The following is an 18,229-nucleotide window of genomic DNA, read 5'->3' as shown; positions in this document are numbered from 1 at the left end:
GTGTTTAAGTAAGGTGAGAAATGAGTTTTCCCCTTTCCGAGGATGAAATTCCATATGCCAGAGCTTCATATCCTTTAGGTTAGGCATCCAACCAATCTCACCTCTGGAAGATACAATCAGCTTGCAGTGACAGTTGAAAAGGTTTTAATTAACTTCCCCTATTGCATATAGAGATCTGAAAACGTCGGATGTTGCTCTCTCCTGCTACCTCCAGTTCCTCTCGACCGTTCACTGTCACCCGCACAGTATCCTGCCACTCCTAGGGAACCCCAGTTCTGCAGGGATGGGCCACGGTGAGGTCAGGAAAGGCCACTGCTAGGAGAGAAGAGGAACCAAATTCATCAGTGGAGTAGGTATGCTTTCCAAGCTGTCCAAATCCTTTAAAAAGGAACTGACCGAAAAAAATAATAAAAATAAAAAAAATAAAAAAAAAAGGAACTGACCTGAAGATGCCAAGTGACAAGGGACATGATCAAGAATGTGCTTCGGTGCACCACACACACACACACACACACACACACACACAAAATGAGACCATTCCTGTACCTGAAGGGACGTCAGAGATCCCCTAGCTGCTGCTGCCCCGTGTCAACACCCTTGAGGGATAGGAGTAACACTGACGGCGGCTCCATTTCACCTTCACAGAAACTCTCAAAACTGGGTGGTAAGTGCAGGTCGGGGGGTCGGGATCTCGGGAAGGCGTGTGCGGGAGGACAGCCCCCGCCAGTGAAAACGGCCCCTGGCCAGCTGTGACCTGGTCCTCGTACCATCAAATCTTACTGTCCTCTGAGGGTCCCTGAGTCAACCTCTGCATTTTCATCGAATCATGAAATTAAAGACCTCTGACTATTTTCAGCACAAGAGGGTAACCTCCTTCCCCAACGTCCTTCCGCTGGGTGACTGAATGAGAGCTCCTGGAAGAATCAAGAGAAGACAGAGCCTTGAAAATGGGTTGGAAGACCCAGGTCTCCAGTGAAATTGGATTTCCTTCCTCAGGGCCTCTGTTCGTGTGCGGTGTTCGCTGGGAGTTTTAGTCTTTGTACCTGCACGTTAACTCTGGCAACAGGGATGCCTACGAAACGGAGAAGCAGATACGAGCACTGATCCAATACGAACAGATCCTTGCACCTCAAGATAACTTAGCAACGTTCTTCAGACGCTCTCGGCGCAAGGAACCAAGGGTTTGTTTTTATGGAGGTAGTTCAGAGAAACTACTACATCGCTTCAGACAGGCCTCCTCCCTGTGCGGGGATGTAACATCTCTGCATCGCCCTTTTCTCTACTAAGACAAAGACGACTAACCGACCTCTGCGGTCATGCACACCGGGAATAAGGAACGTATCTACGATCTGTAAAGTGAATCTTCTCTTGTACCTGGAACCCAAAGAGAGACCCCATCAATGTAGACGGCGAGGCATCCTACCTTGGGGGATGTGAAGGTACATTTGAGCTTCCGGGGCACTCTCTCATGGGCCATCTCAGTCCACTCAGCAAACATATCGTCACGGTAAGCCAGGGAGACATCCATGGAAACTTCCGCGTTTTCTCCTGCAAGACAAAGGAGGCACAATTCAGAAACGGTATCTGGGAAGGTAATGGGGAAACAGCTCAAAGGTTCTCACAGGCTCTGCCCTGGAACCCAACGAGGCAAACAGAACACAGTAGTTCCTAACAGACTCCAAATCCAAGTCTCCAAATCTGAAAACTTAAAAAAGTCGCAGGGTGAATGTCCAGGGTGGAGGCCGGTGCCCCCAAGTCCTCCGGAGACAGGCTCTCACCCGCTCTGAAGCAGCTCACATGGGCACACGGGGACTCGTGGTCGACACTTCTCTTTCGGGACTTGCAACACCGGTCCTAGGTCTGTTCCTCGGAGTCACACGGAACAGGAGGTCCTTCCTCCACAAAAGTGCCCCACGTACCTGGAACCCACGCCTCATCTCCTGGGTCTTCTTTCTGACAAAAACTTTCCAACCACCCCCCAGAGACATGACTTGATAGAGAACTTCCGTGCTGTCTCCTGAACATTCCCTAGTCTCGAGGCATCCTTCTTAAGAGTTACTCCCCAAGAAGCTCTCCATATGGGACCTGTTGCTTCCCAAAAGCTCAAAACCCCTCTGCAAATTGTGGGGAAAGTTAATGTGAAAGATGAAGGGTTTCTCCAAAATCAAAGACTTCTACACAGAACATGGTAACGAGCACGTAACTGGGGAAGTGGACGTTCACACGGACTTCCGTATTAGTAAGGGCCGTAGGTGGGTGTTAACTCACCACAGAGCTCATTGAGGAGACTCGACGAATAAAATCACATCTATCCATTTTGTCTATTTTTTACTGGGCTGAGCAAGTTCAAGAATAGAAGAGTCTTAATGGGGCAAAAAAAGGCACGGGTCACATCTCCAAAATGGAGAGGCCGCCGCTGCCACTGGGGCTATGAGACGGGGCTCAGCTCTAGGCTCCGGCACCCGAGCGCGTGATGGGTCACAGGCGGGATGGAGAACAGGTGCTGTCTGGAGAATTCGGGCTTTCTATCCACTGGCCCAGTGTGACTTCCTTAAAGCCAATTTGACAGCGTCCTCTGAGAGCACAAGAATTCAAGAAAGGCAGGAAAGGCGAGATCTGAGGCCATCTGGATCCAGATGAAACCCTCCGTCAACACCTGCACCCTGCTACTTTATTGGTACCACTTCAGTCCTCCGACGTGGTGAAATGGCCATTCCCATTTTCTTCCTCTCCCTCCCGCAACAGCACGGAAAAAAAAAAAAAAAAAAAAAACATAAAACAGTATAAGGAAAGAAAGGATATTAAATCTCAAGGGCAAAATAATGGTAATGACACAGGCAGACCAGAGACTGCAACGACTTGCTTAAAAATGAGAAATAGATGGGCAGCCCGGGTGGCTCAGGGGTTGAGCGCCTGCCTTCAGCCCAGGGCCTGACCCCAGGGTCCCGGGATCGAGTCCCGCGTCGGGCTCCCTGCATGGAGCCTGCTCCTCCCTCCGCCTGTGTCTCTGCCTCTCTCTCTCTCTCTCTCTCATGAATAAACAAATAAAATCTTAAAAAAATAAAGAATTAAGAAAATGAGAAGTAGCTGAGGCAGGACCTCCCGACAGCCACTGGGAGGGGACCTCCTGGAAGAGTGAGCCCTCCGTCCGCCGGCCATCCAGGGCACTCGTGGCCTGAGCACAGCGCTGGCGCAGAGGAGAGGCAGGCGAGGTGCTGGTCACAGGTGACTGGGCCAGAGCATGTGCTGGAGTCAGTGCACCTGCAGCCCCTGCACATCCTCCCACCTGGGCCGGAGGTCACCGGCTGCGCAGGGACCCAGGGCCAAGCACAGGAGCCGTGGGCCGCCCTGCTCGACAGGCCTCCTGCTGGGCGCACCCACCCGCCGCTCCATCGGGTCTCCACGCTCTGCTACAGGCACGGGCTGCGGCCTTCCCGGCCCGGCGCACAGGCTGGGCCTTTCGATCCCGGGGCTCAGCGCAGGCCTGGAAAGCTGTGCGAGGGGGGATCAGTCCTTGGAGCCCAGGGCTCGGAGCACCACTGGCCGCGACGCCGGCAGGAGGGGCCCTTAACCTGGGACCCACAGTTTATTTAACATTTTACTTATTCACCCGTGAGATGCGGAGAGAGGCAGAGACGCGGGCAGAGGGGGAGCAGGCGCCCCACGGGGACCCGACACGGGACTCGATCTGGGCCCCGGTCACGGCCTGGGCCGAGGCAGACCTCCCCGCGAGCCCCCGTGGCCTGGGCTCTATACGAAGGGAACCCTGCAGCGGGAGCCTCACCTGGGCCCTGGGACGCCCTGACCCGACCTGGGGCACCAACCTTGGAAACGGGGCAGGGGAGCCTCGGACGTGAGGTCAGCCGCCCGGGTCATCTTCCGTCCGTCCGGCCTCCAGTGGACTGAAAGTCCAGCTTTAACGACTGTGTTGCGTGCAATAAAACGCTGGTTTCGTGCCCCTGGTACCGCGTGGGCCACAGGCTCCCCCACAGGGACCTCATGAAAGCCAAGACTCCAGTTTGCCGGCCCTGGGACAATGGCAGGACGCCGAGGCCGCCTCTGGCATGTGGAGGACCCAACCCTATAAACGAGGACACTGGTTCCACCAGTTCCATGGGTGGAGGCCTAAGGTACGGATGGACGCAGGGCGCGCAGAGACCCTCTCCTCACGGCCCCGAGCCAGCAGCTCGCTCTACTGTGTGCTACCCAAGGCCCACATTTCTCAAACGGCTTTGGAGACACACTTCAGTTGGGTGGAAAATCCACTCGGAACACGGAGAAAGGAGGCGTGGAAAGGCACTAGGGTCCTGCACACAGGACGGCCGTCCTGGTCGAGGCAGAGCTCTGGCGGGAGGAACTCTGCGCTGCAAGGGCGGAGGACCAGACGGGCGGGAAGATGCGTGCCTTCCCTTACCGCGCAGCACCGACCAGGCCCGTTCTTGGGAAGCATGGAACCCTGTCCTGGAGCTGCCCACTCTGCCAAAGACCGGCACAAAGCCACGAGGAGGGCAAGTGCTTTGCATCAGCCGGAAGGGGTGGGGGAGCCCAACGGGAAGAACCCGAGCGCCCCAAGAATCTAGGGCAGCTGCTTAACAGTGAGAACCGGCCCCGGGGGGCGACGCAGAGAAAGATGGGGCCTCGGCGCGCTAATCAGGATGCTTCTCACTTAGACTCGAAACTGGCACTTGCCGGCCAAGACAGCAGAGTGTGCAGGCCAAGAGATGTTCTGCGGTTGTGTGTCTGCCACTTTCTGGATGAGCGGCCTTGAATGAGCCCCAGCCTCCCTGTGTGCGAGATGGAACTCGCTGGGCCTACTTCCCAAGGCCGACGGGACCATTTGATACCCTAAGTACTTGAAAACACTAGTTTCCCTTCCATCCAGGCTCAAGACGGCCGGGTTGACCTATTAACTGGAAATAAAGGGGAGAAAGGGGAGGGCGAGCTGCATTAAGAGTAAATAAAGAATTATTTTAATGGTTGTCAGAAGCTTTTAGGTTCCCTGAGAAACCCGGGGTTTCCCCAGGCCCCGGCCCTGGGAAGAAAATTAATTTCCAGACGCTCGCAGGCATTCGCACATTCCACAGGGGAGCTGCCAGTCACCAAGGACTGTGTGGGTAACCTCAGGAGGAGGCCGCACAGACCAGCCTCCCCCCGCCCCCGCCCCTGCATCATCTGGGGCCGTCTGGGCCAGCGTTCCTCCTCGTTCCTCCCCCGATCAAAAACTCTCTGACCCGGCTGGTATTTTCTTGACGCCCTCAATTAAGGAAATAACAAAACCAAGCCCGTCCTACATCCACGGTGAGGCCTGGCGAAAATGGGCTCGGCTAATTATAAATTTGGCCCTGGCTGTTTTCTTAAGATGCCCTCGGGGCCTGGGTGTGCGCAGTTATAAAAATGAATGAGTACGATTATTTCGCAAACCGGCCTAACAGTTTAGCTCACAGCGCCTCTCTCGTTTTCCTCCATCGCATCAAGCGCTTGCATCTGGGAGCAAGATTTTCCAGGTGCGACGGGGCAGGTTCGGAGCGTCCTCGGCGTGGTCCCCTGCCCGCTGGGAAGCCCCCGTCCCCGCTGAAGCACGTGTCCGGGGCAGCGTCCCTCACACCCTCACCCCGGGCCACTCGCAAAGGGAATGTCCTGGGAAATCAGCCGCTCACTGCTCCTGTCCCTCCGGGGAGCCGCTGGGGATGCCCGCTGTTCCGCGGGCGAACGGACCCGAGGCCCCGCAGGATACAGAGAAGCCACGGCCGCCGCTCACCAGGCTGCAGCGGCTCCCTCTGCCTCTGCCTCTGCCTCTCTGCCCAGGTCGCCGCCGCCGGCCGCCTCACCTGCCGCCTCACCTGCCGCCTCACCTGCCGCCTCACCTGCCACTGAGGCACGGCCCCCTTCCCAAGTTCAGGTCCCCCTGCTGGGTCCCAAAGCTGCACGCTCACTCCCCACCGGACGGCTCTGCCTCCTGGTGGCTGAAGCCGTGGACCCCGCTCCTGCTCGTGGCCACCACCGTCCCAGGCCTCAGCAGCCGTCACGGGCCCCATTCCCGTCCCTCCGCGCTGCTGCCAGGAGAGGATTCGGAAAGCACTGCCGATGCCCTCGTGGGTCCTCCTCAGAATGCTTAATGCGGAAATTCCTTCAACGGGAAAAAGGAAAAGGCGAATAGGGGGTCCCCGGCGGGCACCCCGGGTTCCTACCTTCGGGGTTCCTCTCCATTGGAGCGTAGCTCCGCGCCCCACCCGCGGCCTCGGGACGCGCTGAGAGCTCAGGCTGTGCGGGCAGACAGCCCGGACCCGGACCGGTAGCCCACGGGCCGCATCTGCGTGGCAGCGGGGCAAGTGCCTCTGCCATCTACGGATAGGGACGGGCGACGGCCACGCCCTGCGGTTGTGAGGGTTAAAGGAGCTACGTGGGACCCGCTTGGCACAGCCCCGGCAGGCAGCAAACACTCAGTAAATGCGGACGGCGGTCCTCGAGGCTGCTACTCGAGGTCACCCACGCTGGCTGCACTCGGGGTCTCTGCCAGCACCCCAAGCCTTAAACAGGTGTCTCCTTAGGCTGAATCACCAGAAGGTTCCCTTTCCTGTGGGCCGGAGACAACACTCCCTTGCGGCAGACTCCGGTTCACCTTCTGGGTTCCCCGGCCCACTCCCGCCTCCCCACACTCACTGAGCCTCGCCCCAGTGCCCCTCTTACCCCTCAGTACCCGGCGCACCCAGCTCTGCCGCACGTACCCCCCAGTACCCCCAGTACCCCCAGCCGTGCAACCACCTCACCGTGCCTTTCCCCACCCACCACCCTGTGCACGGAGAGGTTCCCGGAAGCCAGGGACTGCTCGGTCTTGCTCACAACTATCCTCACTCACGTCTTTATGGGACGGTCATTAACTGTCAAATTACCATCATCCTTCTTCCTCCAGGTACTTCACAACCCCAGAGTTCTGTTACTCCATTACCTGTAGGCCCCACGCGTGTGGTCTGCCGTCCGCGGTCTCGGTGGCATTCACTCTTCCCCCCGTGCCTGCTGTCGTCCCCGCCCCCCACGCACACATGCACACCTATGTACACACGTACCCCTCGGGAAGGCGGTGTCCTCGAGGTTGGCCCAGTGGTCCCGTCAAGGAACAAGGCACCTGTTCCCCAGGACTGGGAAGGGGGGCTCTTAAGGGAAGTGATCCCGAGGGAGGTACTGTCTGTCCCCTTTCCCCCTCCCTAAGTTATAATACGGGGCTGCACTAATGCTCTGCTTGAGAGGGCTCCTGAGGGCAAAGGAGGAAACAAGGTGTGACTCGGAGGCTACAGATCAAAGAAGTCTCTCAGTTTAAGGATCAAGCAAAGTAGTAAAGGGATTGCCCTTGGAGGGGTACATCACGCCTGTCCAAGTCTGTAGGATGAGGAACTGCCTGCAAGAGGTTCCGGAGGAGAGACTGCACCGAGCTCTAGCTGCCGTGTCCTTGGTAACCCACCGAGGCCTCCTGGGCCAGGCGGGAAGGGACGCCCCTGAGGATCCCGGAGCCCGTAACGGCCGGTGCTGCCAGGACGCAATCGAGATGCCTCTGAGGGATCCCTGGGTGGCTCAGCAGTTGGCGTCTGCCTTCAGCCCAGGGCATGACCCCAGGTCCCGGGATCGAGTCCCACGTTTGGCTCCCTGCATGGAGCCTGCTTCTCCCTCTGCCTGTGTCTCTGCCTCTCTCTCTCTCTCTGACTCATAAATAAATAAAAATTAAAAAAAAAAAAAAGAGATGCCTCTGAAACCTCTAATACTGGATGCGCCGTCCAGGCCGACGCCTTTTTCCTTCCACCAGGTATTTTTAAGCACCTCCTAGTTTTCACCAATGGTGGAGGATCACAAGGACCTACGAGGCACTTTGCCCTGAACTGCCCGCGGTGAAGCAGGGACGGCAAGCGTCAACACGAATCAGGACAACCACGGGGGCTGGCGCTACGTGAGGGCCTGAGGCCGACGGTCAGCACGACCACGGCGGGCGCTGGCTGGGGCCAAAGTGGCTCCTTGAGGGGACCCCTGGGCCTCCCTCGGAGGTGACGTCTAACTGACGCACAGGAGTAAGGTCACTGGGGACTGAAGAGAAAGAGCCACAGGCAGACGGAGCTGCCCATGTCAAAGGACATGTCAACAGCGGCCTGTAGTCGGAGAAACCAGCTCCTACGTGGTGGAGGGCGGGAGAAGGCGTGCAGAGAACGGGCAACGCTGGGGTGGGGCGGGCGGGGGGGTGATGGCAGGGGACCGGCCTGCTCCCCACGCCGGGGCATCCTGTTCACAGAGATGTCGGGGCAGAGACCCGGCAGGTGTGTGAAAGGCAGACAGGAACCGGGTAGGGGAAGGCAGCGGGGTGAGCGGCTGGAGGTCACCGCGGCTCCCACCCAGCTCTCAGCAAGCGCAGGAGGACTGTCCCTCCTGGCAACTATCGCCAGCCGACCTCCCGGTCTTCAGGGAGTCTGAACTCAGCAGCGCGCTCATCTCTGCCGACCGGGGCCCCGGGGCTCCGAGATTTCCCATGTGACCATGATCGACACAAATGTGGAGAGAAAAGAAACCTGCGGCCCCAGGAGGACTAGGCCCAGGCTCCTCTGCTGCTCCCCCGGGACGCCCCACCGCTGCTCCCGGGACACGCCAACGCCAGCGCCTTCAGAACAGCTGCCGTGACCACTGCCCCACCCCGCAGTCAGGGGAGGGCTTCACTCACACCCCATCTGCCCACGGCAGGTTCGGGACGCAGCCGCCGGCCGCCGCACCCCAGTAACTGAACAACTGCGGAACCGACCACCGACGGCGCACAGGCCGTCCCGGCTGCACGAATCCCAGCGGGCAGGTCTTCAAAGGGCTGCAGGGGTGCGGGCGGCCCCGTGGCCCTTCATCGGCCCTCCCCAAATCCTGATGAAAGCAGCCAAGGCTTCGGCCAGATCTGCCAGGCGGCCCTGGGTGCCTGCCCCTGGACTCCTTCCCGCACCACCGGCCCCGCACGCGCTCAGCCATCGACGCCTGCTCCGGATGCGTGGAAGAGGCCCCCTCTGTGGGGCACCTGGCCTCGCCCTCCCCCACCGCGGCTCAGTCCTGCCGCCTTCCCGGGGCTGCCCGTGACCCTGGAGGGAAGTCGGGATGGGGAGGGCGAGGCCAGGTGCCTCACGGAGCGACCATTTCTCTTCCTCTCCTGGCCCGACAATGTCTGAGTTTCTCTCCTCATTCTGAGCCACCCACGGAGAGAACGAGCCTTGGGCTTCAAGAAGCAAGGGAAGGCCTGTGGGCAGGAAGCAGATGGGGGGGTAGAAGGGGGGACGGACCCTGGGGGGCAGACCTCAGGGGGTGGGGGACAGACCTCGGGGGGAAACACACCTGTGGGAGGGTACAGACTCTGGGGGAGACAGACCTGTGGGAGGAGACAGACTTGGGGGGGCACAGACCTGGGGGGGACAGACCTGGGGGGATACAGACCCTGGGGGGAGACAGATGGGGGGGTACCGATCCTGGGGGGAGACGACCCTGGGGGGAGACAGACCCGGCAGGGGACAGACCCTGGGGGGTCAGGGCCCGGCAGGCCGCCATGGGGCTGCAGCCAGGTCCCGTCGAGCGCTGCGCCCCAGGTCCGGGCCGGGCCGTGTCCGCCACTGTGGTACCGCTCGCCCCAGCCCGGTGCTCTTCCCCCGGGGATGTTTGGGGGGAGGCGGCGGCGGGCAGCGGGGCAGAGGCTCTGCGTGCAGCTCGGGCCCTACGGCGGACCAGCCAGGGCCTTCCCGACCCCGCCGCGGGCGGCCTCCCCCCCCCGGGCCACGGCGGCGGCCTCGGCCTTCAGCAGCGGGCACAGTGGCCGCCGCGCAGACGGGGGGCGCGCAGCGTGTCGGGGGCTGAAAGCCACCCCGGCCCCGGGACGGCACCTGCTCTGCGGGCCCCCGTCCCCGTCCCCGTCCCCCCGCCCGCAGGAAAGGCAGCTGCCAGACGGGATTCCGCCGCGTTCACGGGAGAGCTTTGTTTCCCGCAAGTTCCGCAGGAGAAAGCGGGCCAGCGCGGGCCTTTCATTTCCGACGCACCTTTTCTTGTCCCCGCGCGAGGAGGGGACACAGATGAAGGCGGGCGCCGGAGGGAGAGGATATGCCCGGCGGTTCCTGACCCCTCGGATCCCTGCCGCCAGGGAAGCCCGGGAGGCCACGTTTAATTGCGGAAAAACCAGCCCTGCTGCTCTCTCATCTTTTTCCTCTGTGACTTAAACCCACAATTACTGGAGCCCCGGATGCGGGCCACCGAGCTGCGGCTGCGGCCGAGGGGCCTGGGGTTCCACCGCCGCCCGGGGCGCCCCGCGGCCCGACCCTGCAGTGGCCCTGACCCTGGGGCCCTGACCCCGCGGCCCTGACCCCCATGGCCTGACCCCCACGGCCCTGATCCTGCAGCCCCGACCCTGCGGCCTGACCCCGCCTCCCGAGGCGCCCCACGGCCTAACCCCGCGGCCCACTTCTCCCACTCGGGGCTCAGCAGCCTTCCCGCCGCGAGGCCCGCGGCTGGGCCCGGGTGCCAGTGACAGCCCGGGTGCCAGTGACAGCCCGGGTGCCAGTGACGGCCCAACACAAGGAGCAGGCCCTGAGGCCCACATCCTGAATTCCACATTTCGTACCTCAGCGCTCCACCCGCGAGATCAATTCCTTTTAAGGATCAGACTCCAATTTCTTTGCCTGGCCACCCATGCGAGTCCCCAGGGCCCCCTCGGTGTGTCAGGAGCTTATCTTTCCTCCCCCAGAGGGAATTCTGCAGCCTAACAAGCAGGCTCACTGTCCTCCTCCTACCACAGGTTCTTTCACAGCATTTCACTCAGGAAACCCGGGACCTGGGCCCTTTCTCGGGTGCAAACCCCGTGACCCTGGAGAAGTCACTTCACTGCCACACGTTCAGCCTGCAGAGCTTCAAGAGGTCGTGTCCCAGACACTTCTACTCTCATCCTATTCCAAGACGTTTTATCTTCCCTGCTAACGTGTTTACAGTCCCGCGTAATTAAGCCATGCCTTCTGGGCATACTCTCCGAAGGACGCGGAGAATTTTCCACATCTTCTATCTTACAGTGTTCTCCAATTGCTTAAGTGCTGACCAATATGTAACTTGGAACTCATGGGGTCAACCTATCTCACGAACTTGGAGCCCTTACCCTGAGAATCATAAACCTCTGAATCCCACAGATGACCTTCGGGGACTCAGCTGAAATATGAACACAAAACATCTGAATGGGACCTACGCACATTTTTCCCCCAAGGTCAAGGTCCTTGATCCAAAGTTAAGAACCACTGTCCTCGGGTCGCCTGGGTGGCTGGGCGGTTAGCGCCTGCCTTCAGCCCAGGCCGTGATCCTAGAGTCCCGGGATCGAGTCCCGCTCCCGGCTCCCTGCATGGGGCCTGCTTCTGCCTCTGCCTATGTCTCTGCCTCTCTCTGTGTGTCTCTTATGAATAAATAAATAAAATCTTAAAAAAAAAAAAAAAAGAACCACTGTCCTGAAGTAATGAAAGGCCGATGCCCAGCAACCCCCAGGTCCTTGTTCTGCACGCTTGGACTTGCTAGGCTTCTGCATTCTCTCCAGGACTCACACTCCTCCTCTCTGCCCAAGTCCAGGAATAGCTCACCTTTACTGAACATTTACCACATACCAAGCACTTACTATGAAAAAGCCACATACATACTATTCTAGTTTCATCCTTAAAACAATCCTATAAGGATGGCCCTACAATTATCTCTATTTTATACATAAAGAAATGAAGGAAGTTCATGAACTTACCAAAGGTGTCACGAAATCGACAAGTGTCAGGACAAGAATTTAGCCCCAACACTCTGGTTTCCCCGAACAAAATACAGCTACTCCGGGACTGTGTCTTGGCTGTCATATATTAGGCAGTCATGAATTTCAACAACTCCTAGAAGATTCCACCCTTCAAAACTCAATTTAAAAAAAAATTACCTTTTCTGAAAAATGAGAGAGGAAGACAAACCATGAGAGACTCCTGACTCAAAGCAAAGGGCTGGGGGCGGGGGGCGGGGGCGATGGGGCAACTGGGCGACCGGCATCAGAGAAGGCGCACGACGAGATGAGCACTGGGTGTTATACTGTACGTTGGAAAGTCGAATTTAAATAAGACTTTTTAAAAACAAAAAAAAACAAAAAAAAAAAAAAGAAAACTTGCCTTTTGAGTATAAGTTAATCATTTCCCCCCTCTTTGTTCATGCGATACTCTGGGCACTTAGCACTGAACACATTGGTATGATTTTCTGTTTCTCGCTGGACTAGACTGTGAGCTCCTAATTAATTATTTTGAGTACATCCTTGAGTATTTATACAGCCTGGGGCTATGCTAAGTAGGGACACAAAAGGAAGAACAAGATACAGGCCCTGCTCTCAAAATCCAGTCTTGCTGGATAGAGAGAAGTAAACAAAGAAGGGCCATTGAAGTTTTCTGACATTGTAGTGTAAAGGGTAAGGACTTAAAGTATAAAAAAATGCCAGCACATAGTAGAAGCCCAATAAATGACCCCTGAATGAATAAAGGAAGTTGGGAAGAGGGCCTCAGGAGCCGGGCTGTCGAATTAAAAGGTCTACCTTCCCTTTATGAAAACTCTTTGAGGTTATTTATACACTGACTCACCTAAAAACTGCTTCCTGTGTTGGTGTCTATGATACATTTTTTAATGTCAGACTAAAAATACACTTCCAGTACACCAGCCCCGTCTGCCTACCCAAGGACTAGAAATGAACACAAGGTAAACACGTAACAAAAGAAAATACTAGAAAACTCACTCATGTCAACACCAGGCTCACCCACTAACGGCCGGGCATCTTCTAAAATGGCTCATACTTGAGGGTCTGTGAAGCCGCCTGTTTACAAAGCTGGAGGGATGGATACTCACAGGCTTTTAGAAAACCAAAGAATCTGAAGTGAGTCATGGACTCGCAGCAAGAGAGCTGGAGTAGGCAGGACTTCAGGGGCCATCTGGGGCCATTTCCTACTCCGAGGAGGGGCACGCCCCCTGGCACTACAGACAGACTCAGGGTGGGGGTCAAGGCACTGGAGCCCCGAGATCGCTTTTGCTTTTAATCCCTCTATTTCTCAGCTGTGAGGCCCCGGACGGGTCAGGGAACCTCTCTGGTCTTCCATCTCCGCTCTGTGCCAGGGGGACCTGTTGAGATGATCGGTTGAAATAAAAGTCAAGTCGTCTTAATCGGACGGAGATGGTTTGGTTGTGGGTAGGAAGGTTCCACCCACGCGAGCTCCCACGGAAATTAGCTGGAAGGAGACGGATATCTCAAGAAACTTGAGGGCAGAAAGTGCTACCAAACCTGAGGAACCTGAGCCAGCAGGAAGGCCACCGCTTGTCGGTCGTAGCAACCCCTCACTCCACCTCCACCCGTCCGTGGCCCCTGGCTCCCCCACTCTGCCAAACAACCTTCTGTGCTTCCCCAGGCGTGGGGTGAAGGATGGCCGCCCGGGGAGCCCTCAGGGCTGGAAATACGGAGGCCTGAGCGGGCCCGCGGGAACCTGCTGGCTCTCCCTGGGTGAAGGCCCTGTCCTAATCCATCATCTGGGGGAGGGGGGCGCACAGGCACGGGGAGGCCCACACTCTGAGGGAGGGCAGGGGGCAAGTGCTGCAAGAACATGGTGCGAAGCCAAAGCAAATGGCTGGCAACAAAGACAACCATCAGCATCTCTGGTACAAAAGTACTTTGTAGGGACGCCCGGGGGGCTCAGCAGTTAGGCCACCGGCCTTCAGCCCAGGGTGTGATCCTGGGGTCCCGGATCGAGTCCCACGTCGGGCTCCCTGCGTGGAGCCTGCTTCTCCCTCTGCCTGTGTCTGCCTCTCTCTCACTGTGTCTCTCATGAATATATTATAAACAGAAATAAAATCTTTAAAAAAAAAAAAAAGGGATCCCTGGGTGGCGCAGCGGTTTGGCGCCTGCCTTTGGCCCAGGGCGCGATCCTGGAGACCCGGGATCGAATCCCACATCAGGCTCCCGGTGCATGGAGCCTGCTTCTCCCTCTGCCTGTGTCTCTGCCTCTCTCTCTCTCTCTCTCTGTGTGTGACTATCATAAATAAATTAAAAAAAAAAAAAATTAAAAAAAAAAAAAAAAAGTACTTTGTAAAGAGAGGGCCGCCCTGCATAGGCTATCACTGTGGTCATCCTGGACTCTCCACCCCAATCAGCGTTCGCTTGATACCCACCGTGACAAGCTGCTCCGTACTTGAAGGGACAAGTCCAACAATGCGACAGCACCTTTTTTTTTTCCAAGATGCTTCATTTAAATATTTTCAATCTTCCCCCTCAAACCTTACCTCCTTAAAGAAGATAATAATCTCGCTTGTTAGGTTAGGCCTGGGCTTTCCTGATGGCCACATGAATGAACAGTTAAGGCAGCAAAGATACACTGATTGGGTAATTATTTTGAAATAACCTAAACCCAGAAAAATTTAAAAATCAGAACCTCCTCTTGCTTTAAAAAATTGCTACTGCCCTCCAACCAAATTAGCACCAACTTGCCAAAGCAAAAGAGGAACTGGAACCACGTCTAGCATCAGTGTGCAAACTACAGGTAGATGCTAAGGGAAATTTTTTCCCCAAATGTAGAGTCCCTGTTACTGCTGCAAGTAGAAATCTGCTCTGCCTTGTTTATCAGAGGATCTTCCTTCCCCCACCTCACTTATTTTTGCTTTGAAAAGCATAATCCAGAAAATAGTTTTTCTTCACATGTTCTTAAGTGAACCAAAATAAAGATACGCACGCTTCTCAGTAAAATAACCTCACATTAGCTATGGGATGACTGACTGGCATTTAAATACTGACAGGAATACTCCAAGTTAGGAGAGGAGATAAAAAGAAAAAAACAACAAAACAACCCTAAAACCACCTTATACGTACAGTGGGGGTGCTATCAAGGAATCTGCTGCTGCTTTGCTATCCACATTCTTCATTGATGTCACAAGGATTTATTTTAGTAACCAGGATATACTTGTTATGGATGCAAAGAGAATCTCCTCGTTTATATTCTAAACTCAGAGCAGGAAATCAGACACGTGGGTGATGTGCAGCTGTGGCACTATAAACAGATTCTAGGCTGCACTACATTCCCTCAACTACAGACTGGGAGATTTAGAAACGAAAAACAGAAAATACACCATTTTAGAAAGACCAGTGCAACTTCTGTCCAGGAATATTTGGGTGCTGTTGGGTAGAAGGCTCAGGACCTGGATGTGGGAGCGCGCCTGTTGCTATGGACCGTCCGCCCACCTACGTGGTTAACGACAGCGACAAGGTCCTGCTCTGTCTCCGCCAGCTGTGCCACGGTGCGCACCTGTCTCGGGGTATAAGGTTTCCTTACCCAGTAAATTAAAGGATCAGTCCCTTTAACATTTTGGCATTAAGAAGCCAATCTGAAACCTTGACAAAAGCCACAAACCCTCTTACTCCAAAAATACATATAATAAATACGACCGAAATTTTACATAGAATACCAGGGGGCTGGCCTGGCCCTTGGGATCCACCCACGGGCTTCTTGGTTGAAGATCTCCAGACTAAGGCACCCTCAAGTTCCTTCAGTGCTGGAAGTCTGCAATCACACAGCTGGTGTTTAATAACAATTACTGAAAATCATTCAAACCACAGGTAAGCGATTTGTTGTGACTAAACACCGACCCAATAGGATCTCCTTTCCAACGTTAAATTGACCCATAAGCCAATGGATGACTGGGAGGAAGTAGGAGGGACTGGATATACCAAACTCTACACATTAGTTTAGCAATCCTGGGAAGGTTTTAGAGGAGCCCAACCCTGTCTCTAGGCTGCATTTCTTCGTTTGGATATACATAACCTCACACGAAACCTTCCGCCAGATGATGGAGATCCTGAGGGTTTTATAGTGATGCCGGCCAAATAACGAGCTCACCAATAATCACACCCAAATAAAACAAAGCCGAAGGTTCCCATTTTCCTGCCAATATAAACTTGTTCATAATGGTTAATTCCACAGTTGTGCCTGAAGAGTCCCTCAAAGGGAAAGATAATCCATAAACGAAAGCAAACAAACATGATGTCCCTAATCTCCACTATCCTGGGTGAATCAACGAAATAGTCTTCTCCTGGGACTTACTTTCTTCCTAACCCAAGTCAGTAGGTAAGACTGATTCACATTTGAAAATTCTAGGTTCTCCCCCAGGTTTGAAGGGGTACATGACTCCATAAGAAGAAAGCAGACTGGCCCCATAAGCCCACCTCAAACACTGACGACCCTCCTAATTTTACCCACCTCTGCAAACCCTGCCACATTTAAGTCTCCTGGATCTTTTTTGGTGGATCTTGAGCTTTTTCAGTTTATCGTTTTGGGGGAGGGAGGTGAGGGCAGAGGGAAAATGTGAGGTCATTTCTGCTCATATTGACTCTGATTTAGGTAAAGAGATTTAATAGACAAGTTAAAAATATTGGGGACACCAGCCTGTAACAAAAACTATCCAATCAGGAGCACCTGGGTGGTGCAGTTGGTTAAGCCTTGGACTTTGAGGCTTGGGTGGTGATCTCAGGGTCATGAGACCAAGCCCTGCGACCAGCCCCGGATGGACTCTCTCTCCCTCTCCCTCTGGGCCCCCCTCGTCCTCTCTGTCTCTCAAATATATAAGTAAACCTAAAAACCACAACAATAAAAACCCTATCCGATCAGAAATGTTTGTTATAAACAGAGACCGTAACATGGTCATGACTCAAAGGTGTCTTTTTGAAAGGACTGGGAGAATACGATTAGATTTCTTAGTAGTTGCTTCAACATATTTTGTTAAAAAGGACTATCTGATAAAGTACGGAAATCCAGCCGCGTGAATGCCATTTTACCAATGGCCTGGCGCCGTGATTAGCAGGCGCGTGGACTCCTCCCAAGAGGCATCTGAAAATTCAGAAAAATGAACAACCCTTGCTAATGGTCAAAAAGCCCACAGACTTTCCTCCTCCTCTAAATTCACCCCTAATCATTTTAGATAACATGACAGTTGGAGTTTTTTTGTTTTTTGGTTTTTTTTTTTTTTTTTTTACAATTAGCAGACTGGTTTTTTTTTTATCCCAATTGTCTTCATGTGGTGCCTAACATTCCATCATAGACGTACAAATGGAGAAGCACAATCACTTCGTAAAGAGTTAGGACTCTCAGCTATGAAACTTGAAAAGGGGGTAATATCATCATTGTAATTATTTATTTTTGACTAGAAATTTGTTTTACAGAAACGTTTTCAGTCAGAGAGAAGAAAAAAATCACTTGTCAGTTATAGAAATAATTCCATCATTTCATGTAGTCATTTGCGGTAACGGAACAAGCAAGAGAGACTTAATACTCCATCGTAACGTACAGCACAGGGCTCAAGGCAAAACATCATGACTTCATTACCTAAGAACAGAATGGATGTGCTGGCTTTTCCTACCCCACAGCATTTTCCAGTATTTTTTCAGACTAAGGAATCCCTCAACCCCTTAAAATTCTAGATTTACTACCCAACACAGATCAATCCATCTTGAGGCTTTCCGCCAATGACTCTCGGGGCTGCTATTTCAACGGCCTGTAGATGTGAAAGCTGGGTAGAGACATGTCAGAAAAACCCAACTTTCTTTGATCTCTGCACCCAGGTTCCTCAGAAGAAGCCCCATGGAGAGTCTGAGGTTATGCTAAGTATGTGACTTGCAGTGGTAATTAGTAGAGTGACATTCCTGTTTACGAGCAGGCACCATCTTAGCCAATCCAAACCTGCCTTTGCAGAAAAATACATAAATTGAATGACTGATAATACACTTTAAAAAGAAGGTACACACCCAATTTATTTTTTTTTAAGACTTTATGTATTTATTCATGAGAGACACAGAGAGAGAGGCAGAGACACGGGCAGAGGGAGAAGCAGGCTCCAGGCAGGGAGCCCGACGGGGGGACTCGATCCCGGGACCCCGGGGCCACACCCTGAGCCAGAGGCAGATGCTCAACCCGAGCCCCTCAGGTGTCCCGAGGTACATCCACTTTAGAAGATATTTTCAAGTAACAGAATTTGGGATCACAGAAAAATCGATGCCCATCACACAGATAAGCATTCATGTCCCCCAGTGATTAACCCCTTATCCAGAGGCCAGAGGGCTCGGCCCACTGTTCCCGTCTCAGGGCACTCCTACGACCCTACAGAAGCACCACGTTAGGGCCCCGACAGACAGGCTAATTCCAAGTCTTTGACATAGTCAGGA

General features: G+C 54.5%; 1 protein-coding gene across 1 annotated transcript in view; it reads right to left on the bottom strand.

The window, feature by feature from the left end:
- Window positions 1-18,229, bottom strand: part of WLS (Wnt ligand secretion mediator) — a 93,168-nt gene that overhangs the window by 28,790 nt on the left and 46,149 nt on the right. The window contains exon 3 of the mRNA XM_025418022.3: window positions 1,424-1,548. Coding sequence (XP_025273807.1) covers window positions 1,424-1,548 — 125 coding nt within the window. The remainder of the gene's footprint in view (window positions 1-1,423; window positions 1,549-18,229) is intronic.

This window comes from Canis lupus, chromosome 6 (genome assembly GCF_003254725.2).
Source record: "Canis lupus dingo isolate Sandy chromosome 6, ASM325472v2, whole genome shotgun sequence".
NCBI lineage: Eukaryota > Metazoa > Chordata > Mammalia > Carnivora > Canidae > Canis > Canis lupus.
The sequence above is the reverse complement of the archived record's forward strand: the minus strand, read 5'-3'. Positions and strand labels throughout refer to the sequence as shown.